Raw genomic sequence first — 17,489 nt, 5'->3', positions numbered from 1 at the left:
AAGGCGTCAATTACAGATTCTAAATGGGACTGTTTCAGGCGTGTTAACCTGTGCAGTTGAAAGAAACGTGATTTCACAACCGCATTTATCTGAGGGACCATTGAAAATTATCTGTCTTCCTGTCTAGCATAATGCAATGAAAAGTATTGTTTTACAAAGACTGCACAAAAGTTAAATAGGGTTTCAGGAAAGTGTTTGGACGTGGGTGTCCTGCTCAACAGCGTACTTTACAGTAGCTAAAACTCGACTGTTACGTAATGCATTCTGGAAGGTAGCCCTAGACAAACCAGCATCCATTTTGCATGGGTGCCAATAGGTCCGAGTCGCTCCGTTCGTCTCAGAGTTGTAGTTTCGTCTCCTAAGATGTTCAGTCGGAATGAACTAAGCACTGCTGATGGGGGTTGTGCAAATCGGACTCTAGATACTCTAGATCTATATTTGGTGTTAGACTTTTATCCGTACAGAATTTCAAACATTTAACTGATCTCTCAACTCTTGATGCAAAGTGCCCTGAGGTGGTTTATGAGTGGTGTCACTAACCCATGCAAACATTGTCAGGCTTCCACAGGACGGGCACCCCTTCCCTCTCACAGGCTCGGCTGTAGGCAATAAAGGACTCGCAGTAGCAGTTTTTATGCACCGGACACTCACACATGTCCGTCACGCAAGACCTGCAAAAGGAGGATTTTTTGATTTAGAGACTTTTATCAGCTTTAGGGAAATGCACACGAAGCACATTTTTACAAGTCTTGGTTTTACAGTTAAAAGCACAAAAAGTATCATCTTCTAACAAAGCTGGGTGTGTCACGTACAGCTTTGTACTCACCTGTAGAAAGGACCAAAGTCCACCACACGATGGCACTTCTGAAACTCCCAGGACTTTATCTTCTGACAGTCCCGGTGGGCTCGAAACTTAACCTTAACACTGCCAGGACACAGGAAGGATGTAGGCCTGCGAGGCGGATGCTGCTGGGAGCAAACCTCATTTCCCTCAACTCGCCACGACTCTGCAAACTCGTCCACGTCAAACTTGAACTGGCCGTCACCTCCCATGGTGTCGTCTCGCTTGTGGCCGTTGTAGTTCCCACAAAGGCCGCAGAGGCGTCCGCGCAGGTGGGGAGCTGCTACAACTTCAACAAAACTATCACCATCCCACGTGATCTCCAGACCTGGTGACAAAGTTACAAGTACGTTTAGCTAATGTATCGTGTAACAAGAACATGTTAGACATGGCGGTGTTCTGTTGAATGAAGTTAACAAATGTAAACTGAATTAAAGGTGCATGATGTGAAAAGGAAGAAGGACACCCTGTGGTGAAATTAGGGTACTGCAGCCAATGTTTCTAAACACACACGTGGCTCGTTCACTTTCTTGAGTTTCATGAATGTTGCCAGCTACAGATCAGTGCCAGTAGATCCTAGATGACAAGTGAAGACGAGTCATATACAGTAATATAAGTAAATAAAAACATTTCACTGTAATATTGCGTTGTTGGTAATTGAAAGAGTAGCTTGAGATATTTTGAATTCACTGTTAGCATTGTTAGCTCAAAGTTAGCCTCTAGGCTCCTTTATTCAATATTAGAGGAAAACTAAAATATGTCATGGCTTCTTAGGGGAACAAGATTAAAAAAAAATCATAGTGCCTCATGAGGCATGTTTCCATTGTCAGAACTTCACGGTAAATTCTGGGAGGGGGAAATTGACTGGGAGATAAGATGGCCTGGTCCTCCCAACTGTTGTGTCTCCATACAATCTCAACCAAAAGTTCCGCTCAGGAACTCCACCGGGCTATTCTGAGTACCTACCCCTGTTCAAATATTCCAAAAGTTCCTGAAAATAGCTTAGAAAACGACTATTTGGCAAGCCCAGGGAAGTGGAGACACGCATGCTGAAAAGTTCTGGTAAAGGAAACATGCCTATTGTTGTACGTTTTGCATTGCATGATTATTTACATGAAATTGTGGAAGTATACAGGTTAAAATAACATTTGCATAAACCCCTGTGAAACCTAAAATATCAGAGTTGTTTTAAGACAGCAGAAATTCACTTAGAAGTTGAGACACTTTTACTGTACAGCTGATTTCTGACCTGCAATGGTGGTGAGCTTAAGCAGGTATCCATCCAGGTCGATGTGTACCCCAGGGCCGTGGTAGGGCAGGGCGATGCGAGTACCATTCCTTCGGACCGTCAGGTGCTGGTGAAGGCTGAGAACCAGAGCACCAAGCCTTATCTCAACAAACTGCGTCCAGGAGAAGGAGCGAGTTCGCCGAGCATCGTTCTTCACCAACACCTTGAATTAAAACAAGTAAACAAATAATAGTTTGTGCTATTATAGCGGTTTCCATTTTGGTTGATTTTCATGCAGCTACATGCACACAGGGAAATGCCTAATTTTCTGTAAAAGCAGGCCAGCTTAGCACAACCTCCAAACTAATGAGCATCTGCAAGACAATATTTGTGCCAGCTAGTGCCAAGTTGTTTCATCTTGCAGAAATTTCAAAGATTTTCCAGTTGTTTCCAGGATGTTTTGTTGGCTTGGCTTATTGATAACATGCATCACGTTTTCATGTAGGTTCGGTGTATAAAGTAGGAGGAGTAATAAAGCCAGCATCTGCCTTTGTCGCGGCCCCAGCCGGGCCCGGTTGATTCCACACATCCTTGTCTTAAGCCCATGTGGGCTGATTCTACCCACCAATCAGAGGCTTGCTCTAATGGAAGGTGTGAATTTGCTGTCAACAGTGGGTGTGTTGGCCCTGGTCGGCCTGAAGCAGACCCCCTTGAGAAGAGGGCTGGGAAGGAGCCTTGGTTGGCCCGGAAAAATACCAGGCCACCCAGATATGTAAACAACCTACGCTACCCGGCCTGGGCCGACCCGGTACAGATGGGAATGGCCCATAATGGCGCTTTCACATCTGGGCCAGCACAGGCCGGACTGAGTAGCTTTTAAAGTGTTCCCATCTAGGTTGCCTTGTATTTTTCCATGCTCAACCGATCAGTTTTTCGGCCCACACACCAATGTAGTCTGCTCCCGGCTGAACAGGTCCAACACACCCACTGCCAACTGATTTGCTGGTTCGAAAACACATGCCTACCATTAGGAGAAACTTCCAATTGGCAGATAGAATCAACAAGCGAGAGCGAAGTAGTGAATATCTCCTCTGGTGACGAGCGTGCGCACACACACACACACACACACACACACACACACACACACACACACACACACACACACACGTACATGCACGCATGTGCACACACACGCACGCATGCACGCACGCACACACACACGCACACACAGAGACAGCGCTGCCGTGCCTTGAGCTGCACGGCCAACGTTGAAGGAAGACACCAGGGACTTTTCCGTGTGTCTTTTTCCCCACCCACGTGCTTGGACATTTCCCTGTTCCTGAGAAGTGTGTGTGAACAAATCCTTCCGGTGCGGGACCCGGACCGACGCCACCCAGCCCGGTCCGTGCTGGCCCAGGTGTGACACTGCCATAAAAGTGATACGAAGGCCCAGTCCCAGTACTCAAACTTTCACCTTTAATCGTGCGTTCCTGCCCAGGGGTGCGAGTGTCCCAATTTTCATGTGTGGTAGTTGACCACGCCCCCTTTGTGCCTCCTAGCCAAGATCCTTCTGATGTTTTGGTCCCCAACGTGTACTGTCTAGATTAGCATCATCCATCTTCATTCTTTTCTAACTAATTTTACAGATTTCTAAAGTTTTTACTTATGAAAACTTTCTAACGCCCATCCTACCGTGAAGCTGGAGTCTGGGCTGTTGTTTCCCGGCGCTCCCGAAGTCCCTCCACAGTCACGCGTTAGCACGTACTGACATGTTCCCTGAAAGTTAAAGGTCCTTCCATCGAAGGTGTTGTAGTGAGGGTCGCCAAAGACTGTGCATACACCTGGCTCTGGAGCGAGGCATGGACACAAAATATGGAGAACAATGTTGTTCTAGGCAAATGACAGAAAACATGAGTGCAACTTCAACTTCTATGACTATAGCTATGTGAAAGATGTTTCCAACATGTTAAATATGTTTCTGAGAGGTTTGTAGAGCATTTAGGGTGATTTCTCTGCCGTTTGGAGCCAAAAATAAAAGTAAAATGACCAGAAGAAAAGCTATCCTAGGATACATTTATTAGGAGATACTCTGATGAAACAGACTTACTCACTTTCAGTGCAAACTGGACAACAGCCGGTTCTGTTCAGGATCTTGTTCTGAGAGAGATGATACAGATTACATCTTCTGATGAAGGCAGAACAACTGAGCATAAATAATAAAAGAAAAGCAGGTGAACTGGACACAGATGTTTGAAATTTCTAAAAATATTTGACATAGAAATTGAAAATAGGTGCAATCATTTTTCTAAAGGTAAAAGCTACAGTATGTATAAGAAGTTCAGGTCTGGACAAGTTCACAAACGAGGACAGGCCTACAGGTAAGATGCTGATGATTTAACTTTATGTAACACGACACTTTGCCTCTTCTTTTCAGCAGATGTTTCTGCGGATCAGACGACACTTCCACAGCCCGAGGCATGCTCCTCACCGGTCTAAACACACGTTTATACTTTTATCAGGCCTCACCGATAGAAAATGCTCCAAACTTCATTCTGTCTCTGTAAATCTCATTTAAACCTCAACAGTCCTTTGAAAGTTTTAAACGCCGACTCCAAAAGGACAGACACACTTTTCTCCCGTCTTCTCCGCGGTCGACGCCACTCGTCTGTCATCGTGCGCAGACGCGCTCTGAACGCTCCATATACGCTGCAGAGGTCTAACCCCAACATAAAGGGTGCTGTGGGTCTTTGAAGAGGGCTGCCTTTAGATGCACCGAGGATGCACACGAACACACACTCCCTTTCAAACACACACCGTGACAGCGATTAGTTTCCAAGGGCCTAAATATAGGGCACCTCTTCTCCGCTGTCACTCAAACGTATTGCAGACAAAAGGCTGCTCGGAGACACTCTGTCTCCACGGGGGACCCAGACACTCTGCTGACCTGCTGCTGACCGCAGGACGAGGCATGGGAGTGTGAGTGTGAGTGTGTGTGTGTGTGTGTGTGTGTGTGTGTGTGTGTGTGTGTGTGGTGACCTCGGTGTCAGATGATAACTTAGGACAGGTGTGGCGTTTAATTATAAACACTAACATACCTGCTATGAGGGTGCTGTTTAAACCTGAGGAAATGCCTCCTACACAAATGTTTTCATTCATGCAAACCGTTAAAAGTTCATAGATGAGTGAATCAGAGCCACAGTTCTGCGGTGTAAGACTGGAGACGGATGCATGTCTGTTTTCAAACATGTTATGTTCACACCAGAAACAAAACCACACAGTGACAGGCGTTAAATGTTGCGGCTCGCTGAGCAGGACGTTGGGGTCTGAAGTGTTTTCTATGCATACATTTGTCTTGAACGTTACCTGAAAAGTGCTAAATCTTCACCGTTTCATTGCTGAACTCTTTTATTGTGTCTAAAATATTTGTAACCCTTTCACCAGCAGGGCTAACAGGTATCATCTGTAACGTATGGAAGCACGCACTAACCATACATAAAAAAGTACAACACTAAAAAATGTCCAACAATTATGCAGATGTTTGAAGACAAAAGTGAATTATTACATTAATTTGAACTTAATACTGGTGAAATTGCTGAACCCTTATGGTCTTAAATGACTAGAAGATGCACACAAACAAAAATATTTAATTTTTTTTATTATGTTTTGGGTTAAGAATGAAAAAAGACTTCTGTTGAAACAGTAAAGGTCCTTGTCAGAAACACTTTCCCCTGGTGGGATCATCTTTATTATCCTTAATCAGTGAGTTAAAATTACAACATGTCATAAATAAACAGATTTGCAACAACATGGTATTTAATCCTAAATTCAGGAGGATGGTGAATGAAAACACTCGTCAGACCACCAACGTTAAGCCGCAGCTCTCGGGTCTGACTGTGAACAACAGGTGAGGGCTTGTTGGAACCACTGGATGTGTGTGAACTTGGACTATCGATGACACCAGCTTTGACTGCATGACCGGCACCGGCTGGCGGTATGACAGGAATCTACTCCATCAACCGCCAACCGACACATGACTTCGGAGCGACCTCTGCGACAGGTGAACGCAGCATAAAACTTTTTCCTGCCAGCAGTTCCCACAGTTTTTCAGCTCAGCGGATCCTTCAGTCAAGAAAAGTTTACAACCTAATAGGACTGTCTGAGCTAACTGAGCGGAGTTGAAGCGATCAGGAATTGACTCATGCTTCTAGAAGGATCTTGTTTCTTTTCTGTAAAAAGCAACTGCTGATGACTTCCCTGGAATAAGAACTAAATCATTCATAATCGCTGCACTGCTTGTTAGGATCTGATGGATAATTTGAAACTCAAACAATTGAAAGATATAGTGAAACATCTAAATGGGGTCTTTAAATAATTGTAAATGTTTTCATTTGCTGTACAATAACAGTTTATTTTGGTCTGCCAGCTGGAGTTAACAGGCCTCTGTGTAAGGTCTATCTGTAAAATAATCATTAATCAGTTCATTTCGTTTGTTTCAACTGTGAAATGGATCAAACTCTTCATCACTTACATGGATGTGTGTTTATCTAAGGAAAACCAATCTGCCAAAGGTTTAGAAGCTAGAAAAACCTACAAAACAATCATTTAGCTAAAACAACCAGTCTGGTAAGTTAGACATAAAGGACAGAGATCAAGTTTTAGGACACAAATAAAAACAGCATCATGATGAGAAATGCTGTGGCTCACCGAGGGGCAGCTGGTGATCGGTACGCACTGTTTGGGTCGGCACTCGATGTTGCCTTCAACGCAGGAGCAGAGGGTGCAGTTAACCCACGACCACATGTCCCCTAACTGTGGAGGGATGGAGGAAAAACATGAGGATACAGGGTTTAAAATGAAGACCCATCCATCCATCCATCCATCCATCCATCCATCCATCCATCCATCCATCCATCCATCCATCCATCCATCCACCAACCAACCAACCAACCAACCAACCAACCAACCAACCCCGACCGACCGACCGACCGACCGACCGACCGACCGACCGACCGACCGACCGACCGACCGACCGTCCGACCGTCCGTCCGTCCGTCCGTCCGTCCGTCCGTCCGTCCATCCATCCATCAACCCTCCTATCGATCTATCCATCCAATCACCCACCCTGTAGATCTTCACCCACCCTGTAGATCTTGTTCCGGACTCTGCAGTACTTCACCTCCTCCATCTTCACATATGACAGACACTCTTCACAGCACTGATCTCCATGGCAACTACCTGGCTGCGAGCACTGCTTTTTACACACCACTGTGGATTCCTAAAAAAGAGGGGGCTACAGGTCAGACATAAACTTCATAATTATTTAATGACTCAGTTATTTCTGTCCCTTTCACTGCTTCTGCCTCATAAAAAAGTCAATGTTTTACAGAAAGAAGTGAAAAATCTGTGATGCAAAAGTGTTTCCTTCAACAACAAACATTTCCCAAGCAAGATTTTACCTCGCAGGTGCAGCTGGTGCAGTTGTTGAGGACAAAGGAGGTGCCGTTCTCATAAACGTCACTGTGGAACAGACAACTTCCTAAAGAGAGATCAAACACTTTCCTCTGACCTGGAGGAGAATCACACGAGTTGTGATCAGAAAACAGAGGAACACAGATCAGTCTGACACAAACTCAGTTTTGAATAGCTCCTTATTACCAACACATCTGGGGCAGCACTGTCCAGGCGGAGTGTGGGTGAGGTGGGCTGGGCAGGAGAGCACAGGACACGCCTCCTTCATGCAGAGGGTCCGCCCGCCCTGAAATAACAAAAACATATTGTTATTATCATTTATCTAACAACCCACATGTTTTTCTATACATGACTGCTCTAATGTAATGAGATCATGACTTGAATCTTATGAGTTTATCAATAATTAGCTTTTCTGTCCATAAAATTGACAAAATAACAAGAAACAAAAAAGAAAACTGCAACTTTACATTAATAACATATCTTAACACAACTGTATGCAAATATGTCTGCAGAAATGCTCTAAAAATCATATTTATTGAATAACATAATAATAATAATAATAATAATAATAATAATAATAATAATGGACAAATGTCAGAAAAAGCTGTAACAGTCTGTTTGTGTGTGTTTGTTTAAGAAAGTCTATAGGGTGTCCTAATTAGGTGGCAGCACATTAATGCTCTTATGTGTTTATGGAAGGACCTGTAGGGTTTATTTGTTTAAGAGGGGAGGGTGTGTGTGTGTATGTGTGTGTGTGTGTGTGTGTGTGTGTGTGTGTGTGTGTGTGTGTGTGTGTGTGTGTGTGTGTAAGGGGTAGGTAACAGGGTGGTGTAGGACAGAGTCTCTGCTGCAGGGTAAGTGTGGACATGGCCTGTGGACTCACGGTGCACGTGCACCTGATGCAGGGTTTGCCTTCAGGGCTGAACTCCTCCTTCTCTTTATACAGGCGGCCCTCAAAGATGCAACCTGTAGGAAAAAGGTGTTCAAATGAGAAAAAAAAAGTCTTTCAATTCACTTTTTGTCTCCACACATTTTATTTTTCCCAAAAGGTAATAAATAACTTTAAGGTTTTTTAAACTGAAAATATTGGTTTTTAAAACAGTTTCTCCTTGAGATAAAGGAAAAGTCTCTCATTAGTTTGACTCCTTTAAAAATGCATTAATAATAACAATAAATAATAAATAAATAAATAAAACCTTTTATTTGAAAGCGCCTTTCTTGACACCCAAGGACACTTTACAGCCATGGGAGAAAAAAATAACAAGATTACACGTTACAAAAATATATAAAAACACTAAGATGTAAAAAATAAAAATTTGAGAGGCAGAGCTGGGTGTCATTCGTGTAACAATGAAAATGAATGTTGTGTTTGCGGAACATAAAACCTAGTGGGAGAAGGTAAATGATAAACAGAAGGGGCCCCAGGACAGAGCCCTGGGGTACACCAGCAGAAACAGGAAAGAGATTGGATTTATATGACTTCAGTTGAACAAATTTTGTATGGCCAGAGAGTTAGGAGGTCAACCAGGCAAGAGGAATGTGAGTAATACCTACGTATGTCTGCTGAGGAAAGTACTATGGGAGATGGTGTCAATACAAATCGATGAGAAAAAAAACGTAGTTTTTCCCTGCAGACAGTAAAAATGTAAGAACTCACTTGAATATTCAGTAAATATGATTTCTAACGTCTGGTTCTAAAAGTGTCTGAAAGCTTTGCTTTTGACAGCAATGTTACAACCCAGCTCGTTGGGCAATACCAACTGGGGGCTTGTCCGGGTATTGAACCTGAGGCCTCTCAAGAATCATACTCCCCATATGTTACGCTCCAGCTTGTGGGACAGCAACAAGAGACAACAGCATTTTTGTAAAGTGAGTTACTCACTGGGGCAGGTGGGACAGCACTTTTTAGGGTGGATTTTGGGGTTCTTGCAGTGGATGACGCACTGCACCTCGGCCTCTGTGATCACGCCTTCCTGTAGCAAAAAAAACGTTCCTTCAGTGTGTGCAGAAAAAGATCTCATCCTCTCCTGTTTTCTTCTCATGCAGTTTTCATACACTTTCTTTTTGATCATTCCCTTCATGCAGCTAGAAATTTACTCCTCATACTTTTATTTTTTATCTTATCCAACATTGTTTTAATCATTACCTCCTTAAATCGTCTTGTAGAAATAAACATCTTGTCATTAGTCACTCAATCACTCTTTTGACTATTCTCTCTCCTCTGATTTTTTTTCCCACCTCTCTTAGTTCCCTTGCTCTCTTCATTTTCTGTTCTCCTCTAACAAATTAAAATCTGATCTGTGGTCAGATCTTCCAGGGTGCAGACCTGACAGCGTCGTGTTATGCAGGGTTTGGCTGAGCTGGTCCAGGAGATGGAGCTGTTGTAGGATCGGCCGTCTAACGTGCAGCCTAAACCAGAGACATAGGGAGTAGTTTTAGTCACATTTGTCTTCTTTATATTAAAAAACAAGCAACATGGGGAACTGGTTTCCTTCATTATAGGAAATAATAGTCAACAATTTAAAAATACTGTTAATTTGTATTAGAGAAATAAAAACTGAAGCATTTTTCCCAAACTCATAAAATCTAATATGTAATGATTTTGAAGATAACTGCACATTTTTTTCTAGTTGCCTTTATGTAACTCTAGTAAGTAACATATAATGATTATTTATCTAATAACAATAAAATCACTCATTTAGATTTAATATATTCTTAAATGCACCAAAAGTCAACCCTTGTCCATAAAACCAAGAGCCAGTTTATTTTATCCCATTTACAGTAAAATGCTCTCAGATCAATGTTTAACTTTCCATTCACCGAAACCCGATCGCGGCCATTGATCAGCATTATTCTTTGTAAAACAAAACTTCTGATCCAGCATCTCTGCTGCAGGAACAGATTCAGTTTTAAAAATAATAACAGATGCATTAGATAAGATCTCAGAGTCACATTCTGCTCATGAACTCACAAACACGACCTGAAAAGACCTCACATTCTAGATGAAACAAACAGGACTTAGTTCAATGTTTCCACAGCACCAAATGGGCATTGCAGCAGTCTGAAGAAAGAAAAATCCTCTTATTGGGGTAAAAATTTGAATTTATTATGAGATAAAGTTCTGAGTTAACGTGAACCTCAAGGAAATGTTTAGAAAATGTAACAAAACAAGGACAAATACCTACATAGCACTAACGTTTAGCTGTGTTACTCATTCCTAAAAGATCACAATCCTTAGAAGTCTTTTCTGTTTGTAAAAGTGACTAATCAGGCTTTCCAGAGTTATCAATTTAACATTAATGGTTTAATTAATTAGAGTTTATTTTATTGTCAGACTGAAAATGAATTATTTCCTGTTCGTAGTTCATTGTTTCTAAATTCTAAAATAAATTTAAATTCTCAAAACAAACTGATTTGAGCTCATTTACCAGTTTTTCCAACGATGAAGTCTTTTAAAAACAAACGATGTTAACGACTTGTGTTCTACCTTCTGGCAGCATTTCACATCTGTGCATCATCGTGGGATTTCTTCATACATTGTTAGATTTCTAACTCTCGTGTCCACCTTTCCCTTTTCTAAAGTTATTTCTAATTATTTACAGATTTTCTACATAAACTTCCACTAATTAGTAAAATATGTATTATTTTTTATCCATTTCCACTGGGTCTGATCTACCCTTGATGTCGGACTTGCTGAGCTGGATCCAAACAAAAACAATGAGGATCCAGTGTAAACATGACTAAAAATGACAATAAAAACGTTAATATTCTATTCAGACCTTTTTAAATGACATATGTTTTTTAAATAACTCTTAAATGCCCTTTTGTGTGCTGCAGCTTGCATAAACTTGTTTATTAGAGCAATATTAGAGTAAACCCTTCCTCGTAAAGTGATGCAATCTGGCTGTGATTTCTTTAACTGTGGGTATGATTTCATAAACCACTGAAAAGGCTGAGCTGTGACATGTAGAGGTTTCCCAAAACTGAGAAACAAAGGTCTTAAATTTGGTCAAAGCTACCAAACGTCAGCCGCACAAAAACAAACGGACTACTGAGGCGACGCAGGACTTTTCGCGTCCAAGCTGAACGCGTTCCATCTCTCCTAACGAAGTGCTGCGCCGTAAAACGGCGAACTGCAAACAAAAATGCTGCGCCCCTGCTGAGGGCAGGGATGAAGGTGTGTGTTTTTATATTTCCATGGAGCCTCGTGGTTTCTACAGCTCAGAGCGAGCCCATCCTCCAAGAAGCTGTTTGGGTTTATTTAGGTTGGGACGCCAGAATCTGATGAAGATGGAGCTCTATAAGGATGCTCTACAGTAAATAATTGTATACCAGAAATCAGGTCCTCATGCTTCTTTGCATCCTCCTTTACTCCACGGATACAGATTTATTCTTCAGCAGAGATGAAGAATTTTCAGGGAGTGTGGGAACAAATGTAGCTGTATACACATCGCAAAATCTAATAGATATGCATGTGAATACAAACATATTTTAAAGCAGGTTAAAAACGCACTTTGTAAATTTGCATCAGAAGTTGAGATATGATGAAAGGATGCAGCGAAGGTGCACAACTGCAGGACTTGTACTTTTACTGCATTTGATTCTATTGTTTTAACAGGATCAAACCTTTGTTTGAATCCACAGTCGCTTGCAAACAATAAAGAAACACCAAAGGATCTGTGAATACAAGAAGAAGAAACCCCTAAAGCAGATTAGTATGGTGCTTCTCATGAGGAGTGCAGCTCTTCTGATGTATAAACAAACATATGTCCCTTTATGATGAGGCATGAGGAGATGCTGAGGAGCTTCAGGCTCATAAAAGCAACTGTATTTCTGCTGCTTGTAAACCTAACGGTGAACCCTGTCAGCAGCCAAACTGTCTCCATGCACTGTGTGTGTGTGCGTGTGTGTGTGTGTGTGCGTGCTCACATGAGGTAAAAAATCCAGGTTTACCCCCACAGGTCGTTTTTGGGCCTGGCTGTTCGAATACAATGCAATAAAGGCATCCCTCAGGGGTTTGTGAGTGTGTGTGCGCTCTTTCAGACTCTGGTTAGGATCTTTATGTTTCTGGGTTTTAACGGCCCCCCATTACAGCCACGCAGCTGCAGATACAGCGGTCCTGCAATAAAGCTCTCGAGGTTGATTTTTGTCGTTACCACTGTAATATCATGCTAAATAACACAGTCTGTCCACCTGTCTGCCTTACCTTTACACCTCTCACAGCAGGCTCCAGTCTGCTTCACCACCAGAGCACAGTCATCAGGAACCAGAGGACACTTCTCCTGTTTACAGTCCGCTTTCCCGCCCTGCAGGAAAAACAGAGGAGTTCATCGGGTTTCCAAAATTCACCAAACATTTTCTGGTATTTCTTCCTCCGGTAATCTAAATAGTTTTTTTTTTATTTCAGCTTATTTAAACTTTGTGTCAAACAGTTAAACAGAACGTTCAGAATATAATAGAACAGAACTATTAATAGAATTATTGATCCTACAGTGGGGAAATTCACTTGTTACAGCCGCACAAAGACTTAAAGAGAATAATCTGAAGAAAAATAATAACAAAGGTTTATGTATATAAGCACATCTAACTTATTTATGTACAGAAGCAGTCATCTAGTATTGTAACCCTTGACCACTGTTATGCGCAACTTCTTAGTTGTGAAAAGCGTTCAGTCCCAAATAAGGGTTGAGACTGTAAATCAGGCATGACCAAGGTGTGGCCTGGGGGCCACTTCCGGCCCCCCAAACGATTTTGTACGACCCGCACTTGAATTATTAGAATGATGAATTTTATCTCCATATAGCATGTTGATCTGGATCACCACTTTGTAGCATGTTTATGTTCAGATTTTTACTTATCTATTTTGGATTTATTTTGAAGAATGCAAATTAAAAAAAATACCATAAAATAATGTTTGCAGCTTTTTTTAAAGGTAAATACGAAAAGTTTATCATGTTAGAAACAGTACAAATGACCATAGAATAATGTTTAGAATGAGAAATACAACTAACTTATTTTAAGTTCACACTTTTTAAAAACTCTTGTAGGCACAACTAACTTAACTGAACTTGGCTGACCAGTCAAATGAACCAAACAGGAAGGAGAGGAGATCTACGGGAGCCTGCAAGCCCAAACAAAAATAGACGTCATAGCAGACTACCTTCAGGTCGTTGTTGCAAAGTTACGTTGCAACTAATATATTTCTATGGTTGCTAATAAATAAATGTCTCTTTTTGTACAGCAATCTACTAAACGAATGGAGAAGATGGCTACATTTCCTCAAAAATCATAGTTTCATTGTTACATTTAACAATAAGTTTAGTTATTGCAGATTCTGGACTGCTGTGAACCTCAGGGGTCTGAAGTTTGGAGTCTGAGAAGTGAAAGACGACTGTCCTCTTCACAGTTTAGCTGTGATTTTTCACACCAAGTCAACAAGCCTCCTGTCGCCTTCAGGAACAACAGCACACTGTGTCTGTCATTACTGCTAACTGCACCGTGGGATTGGACCGGGTCTGTGTCGTTTAATTTGCTCGACTTTCACACCCAGCTTTTATTGCAGATTTCATCCACATGCTGAGTGTGTTTTATTTTACAAACTGTGAGGGTTTATAAAGCGGAGGCTGGCAGGTCCCGTGGCCCTGCGGCACTGCGGCAGGAGGCTCTAACAAGGCCGGATCAAAGGAGGGCGAAAATAAACCGGGCCGGTTTATTATAGCAGCAGAGCTCCAGCTAAACCCCAACCACACCGAGGTCAGATGATGTCATGACAGAAAAGGAGATGGAAAGACGGGACAGATGAAATGGAACGGCCCAGACACGAAGAACGTGAGATTATTCTACCGTAGATGTTCTTATAAAATTACGGTTTCCTGAGAGAATCCTTTAGGAGTCGTACAACAATAAAATAAATCATCATGTATAAAAATATAAAAATACAGGAGCTGAATCCTGCTTGTGACACAATAAAGTTTTACTAAAAGTAACACAAGGTGATAGTGTTAAAAAAAAAAGAGATTAATAATGACGGGACATCAACAGAATTGGACATAAAGCTGCAAGTTAAGGCAACAAAACTCAAACAGGTTGTTGACAGGACACGTCTACTTCACTAATCAGCACCGCTTTCTTTGCAACACAATCTAGAATTGCCCAGGGTGTGTGGGGAGAATACAAACTGTGACATCTGTGCTGCAGTTGTGCAAAATTTTTCTTTAGAGAACAAAATGTATCTTGCTAAATTTTCAAGCATTCCCTGAAGACCCGCTGAGCGGCGGCGAGGCCCTGCAGCTCACACGGGAGAACTGAGAGACCTTTCTTGTGATTCGAGACACTCTTAAATGTTGTTTGCAATTTACTGCAAACCAAAGAAAGTGGTGATGTGTCCAAATGTGTGTCTAAGACAGTGGTGCTCCTGTGCAATACTTTACCACTACTTAATGATTCCCTTTCATTTTATACTACCTTGTTTCTTTTTTAGCTTACATGCTCCACAAAGGAACTGCAGTTACCAGGTGCAACAACAATAAAAATGAACTAAATTCAATCTTACGCAATCCTGATCCCTGCATATGTTTGTTATTTCCCTGCTCAACACACCTGATTAAATGACATTTTCAGCTTGTCCCCCAGTCCTGCAGCAACACGTGGATCTGAATAAGGCGTGCTGCGGCAGGAACATCTAAACCTGGAGGACAGTGGCCTTCCAGAGCTGGGACTGAACACCATGGGTGGAAAAAACTATTTTGTTCTACTGTACAGATTTCTGTCCTGCATTATGAAGCTGTTATAAAAGCTTTTTCACCACTTGGAAGGAAAGTCGGGCGGTAAAACTTCCCAAAGGGATGAAAAGTGCTGATTCCAAGTGAAAAACAGCAGTAAACTTTATGATCAATTACTGATGAGGTGCTTCTCTAAACCGCTCCTGTTGCATCAACTCAATGCTGGCTTCGGTCTCTAATTTGATGCTAAACTGTGGGATAAATTAGGAAAGCTGCTGTTGTTAGTAGACTATAATAAAACCGAGCTGTAAAAAGTTAGAGAATACAAACATAAAAGCACAAATAAAACTCTTTTCACTCCAGCAAAATCTGATGTGTTATGTTTTCACTTAAAAATGCTCCCATTTCATATAAATAAATGAATAAAGTTTGGCGGAGGAAAAATCAGCTGAAATGTCCCTTTAAATTCTGAGAAACAGCATGTCTGGAAGGTCGCGTCCCTCTCTGCCCCCGTTCTGTTATCCATTAGCACTAAGTAGCATTAGTACATGTGACCCAGTCCACCGCTCTCCTCGTTGTGTCGAGGTCAAAGGTCACACTGGGTCACCTCTCCTTATAAACACTCGACATACCACCACGGCACCAGGACCGCTCGACCGGACCCCTCCACCCCCCATAACACACACAAACATAATGAGGGATAATGCACCGGAATGACCAGGAGTGTTGGAGAAAGAGAAAGCGAGGATGATGATGATGTTCTGTTTTTGTTAGTTGTACTCTCCCAGAATGACGTATTTATTTACATGCATTTGTTTGTAATCAGCTTGTGTCCAAATTAATTAACCCAAAACAGAACAATGTCAGAAGTAGCAAGTTCCAATTATTCAGCTACAGATGTTTGAAAATAAATAATGACCTTTTTTTAAATTGTTTTAGTCCAAAATTCTTCCAAAACCTTTCAGAAACAAATTCAGCATTCATCAGGAAGACCGAATGAATGAATGAACATCAGGTTTTCAGCTGAATGAAGTTTACAAACTATTTATGAAAAAGGTTCATCCATTTCTGCCACTAGGGGGCGACAAGGATCACTGCCTCCCTCCATCCGTGTCTATTCCTCATAAATCTCCTCTTCAGCACTTTCTCTTTGTTAATCAGACTAACCAGATTTCCCCTGTTGTGTTTATATTATTTTCAGATTAAGTCCCACAAACACCTCCTGCTTTGCTCTTAACTCTCGCTCCCCTGATAACCTCCAGCCTGCAGTCATTTTGAAAGATGACTCCAGAGTCACACTTTTGTTTACACACTAGTAACTCATCTGCACATCTCACAACTTCACTCGAATTAAAAGCATGAAGCTTCCAGTCTTCCCAACGTTTTATTGGAGCACTGACCGAACATAACTGGACAACAAACACTACTAAACAAAAATAAATATGGAGACGTTTGAATGAAAAAATGTAAACCCTGTATTATTTCCTATATTAAAATGACCTTATTAGATTTGAACCCTCAAACAAAACATTTTTATTGTTTTTCTTTTGGTGTGGTCGTTATTTTAACCCTTCAAGTGAAGTTATCCGTGCTGCGTCCCATCATCATGTTTCCTTTTTAAAAATATGTTTCATATATCCTGTCTGATGTTTATTTTGCTTTATTGTTATTCACTTTATTAAAGTTCTTTTCCATATTTTTCTGGGATGCAGAACCAGTTTGCAGCATTGTTTTTCAATAAGCTGTTGTAACGGTGGATTTGTGCTAGTGGACCGTGGAACTGCGCCCAAACAGAACTTTATTCATTAGTTTTGTTTTTCTACTTTTAACTTTTTCTATTGGAAGAGCAGCTCATCTGCATTCATTGTCTAGTTTTTAAAATTAAAACAGAAAAAAGTTATCTAACTGTACTTATAAAATCTGATGTTAGCTCTCTGTGACTTGTTAGCAGGAGGAAATAAGGGGAGTAAAAACAGATGACAGCGTTATTGTTGGTTCTGTGTTATCAGCTGCTTATCAGCTAAACGTCCCTCCTCTATTGATCAGCTTCTGTTTTCATTCAGGTAGAAAATGACCTTTGACCCCTCCTCTCAAATTGATTGCAGGTAACGAGTGTAAAATTCCTCACCGGGAGCTTCCACACAACCTTCAGCTGGGATGTTTGATTAAAGGCTGCAGGCACTTTGTCCTGCTTAATATTTATCCTTCGAACATCGGATTTATCTGCTGT

The 17,489-nt window shown here is 41.5% G+C and overlaps 1 protein-coding gene across 1 annotated transcript in view; it reads right to left on the bottom strand.

Annotated features, from left to right (window-relative positions):
• The window catches only part of bmper (BMP binding endothelial regulator), a 38,534-nt gene that overhangs the window by 3,760 nt on the left and 17,285 nt on the right, over positions 1–17,489 (bottom strand). The window contains exons 3-15 of the mRNA XM_070551838.1: positions 12,745–12,844; positions 9,865–9,947; positions 9,421–9,511; positions 8,422–8,504; positions 7,725–7,824; positions 7,526–7,635; positions 7,210–7,344; positions 6,774–6,878; positions 4,181–4,226; positions 3,762–3,916; positions 2,091–2,292; positions 827–1,169; positions 541–671 (exon numbers count right to left, since the gene is read on the bottom strand). Of these exons, the coding sequence (XP_070407939.1) occupies positions 541–671; positions 827–1,169; positions 2,091–2,292; positions 3,762–3,916; positions 4,181–4,226; positions 6,774–6,878; positions 7,210–7,344; positions 7,526–7,635; positions 7,725–7,824; positions 8,422–8,504; positions 9,421–9,511; positions 9,865–9,947; positions 12,745–12,844 (1,684 nt within the window). The remainder of the gene's footprint in view (positions 1–540; positions 672–826; positions 1,170–2,090; positions 2,293–3,761; positions 3,917–4,180; positions 4,227–6,773; positions 6,879–7,209; positions 7,345–7,525; positions 7,636–7,724; positions 7,825–8,421; positions 8,505–9,420; positions 9,512–9,864; positions 9,948–12,744; positions 12,845–17,489) is intronic.

This window comes from Nothobranchius furzeri, chromosome 5 (genome assembly GCF_043380555.1).
Source record: "Nothobranchius furzeri strain GRZ-AD chromosome 5, NfurGRZ-RIMD1, whole genome shotgun sequence".
Lineage (NCBI taxonomy): Eukaryota > Metazoa > Chordata > Actinopteri > Cyprinodontiformes > Nothobranchiidae > Nothobranchius > Nothobranchius furzeri.
Note: the sequence above shows the minus strand (reverse complement) of the source record. Positions and strands in the feature narration are given on the sequence as shown.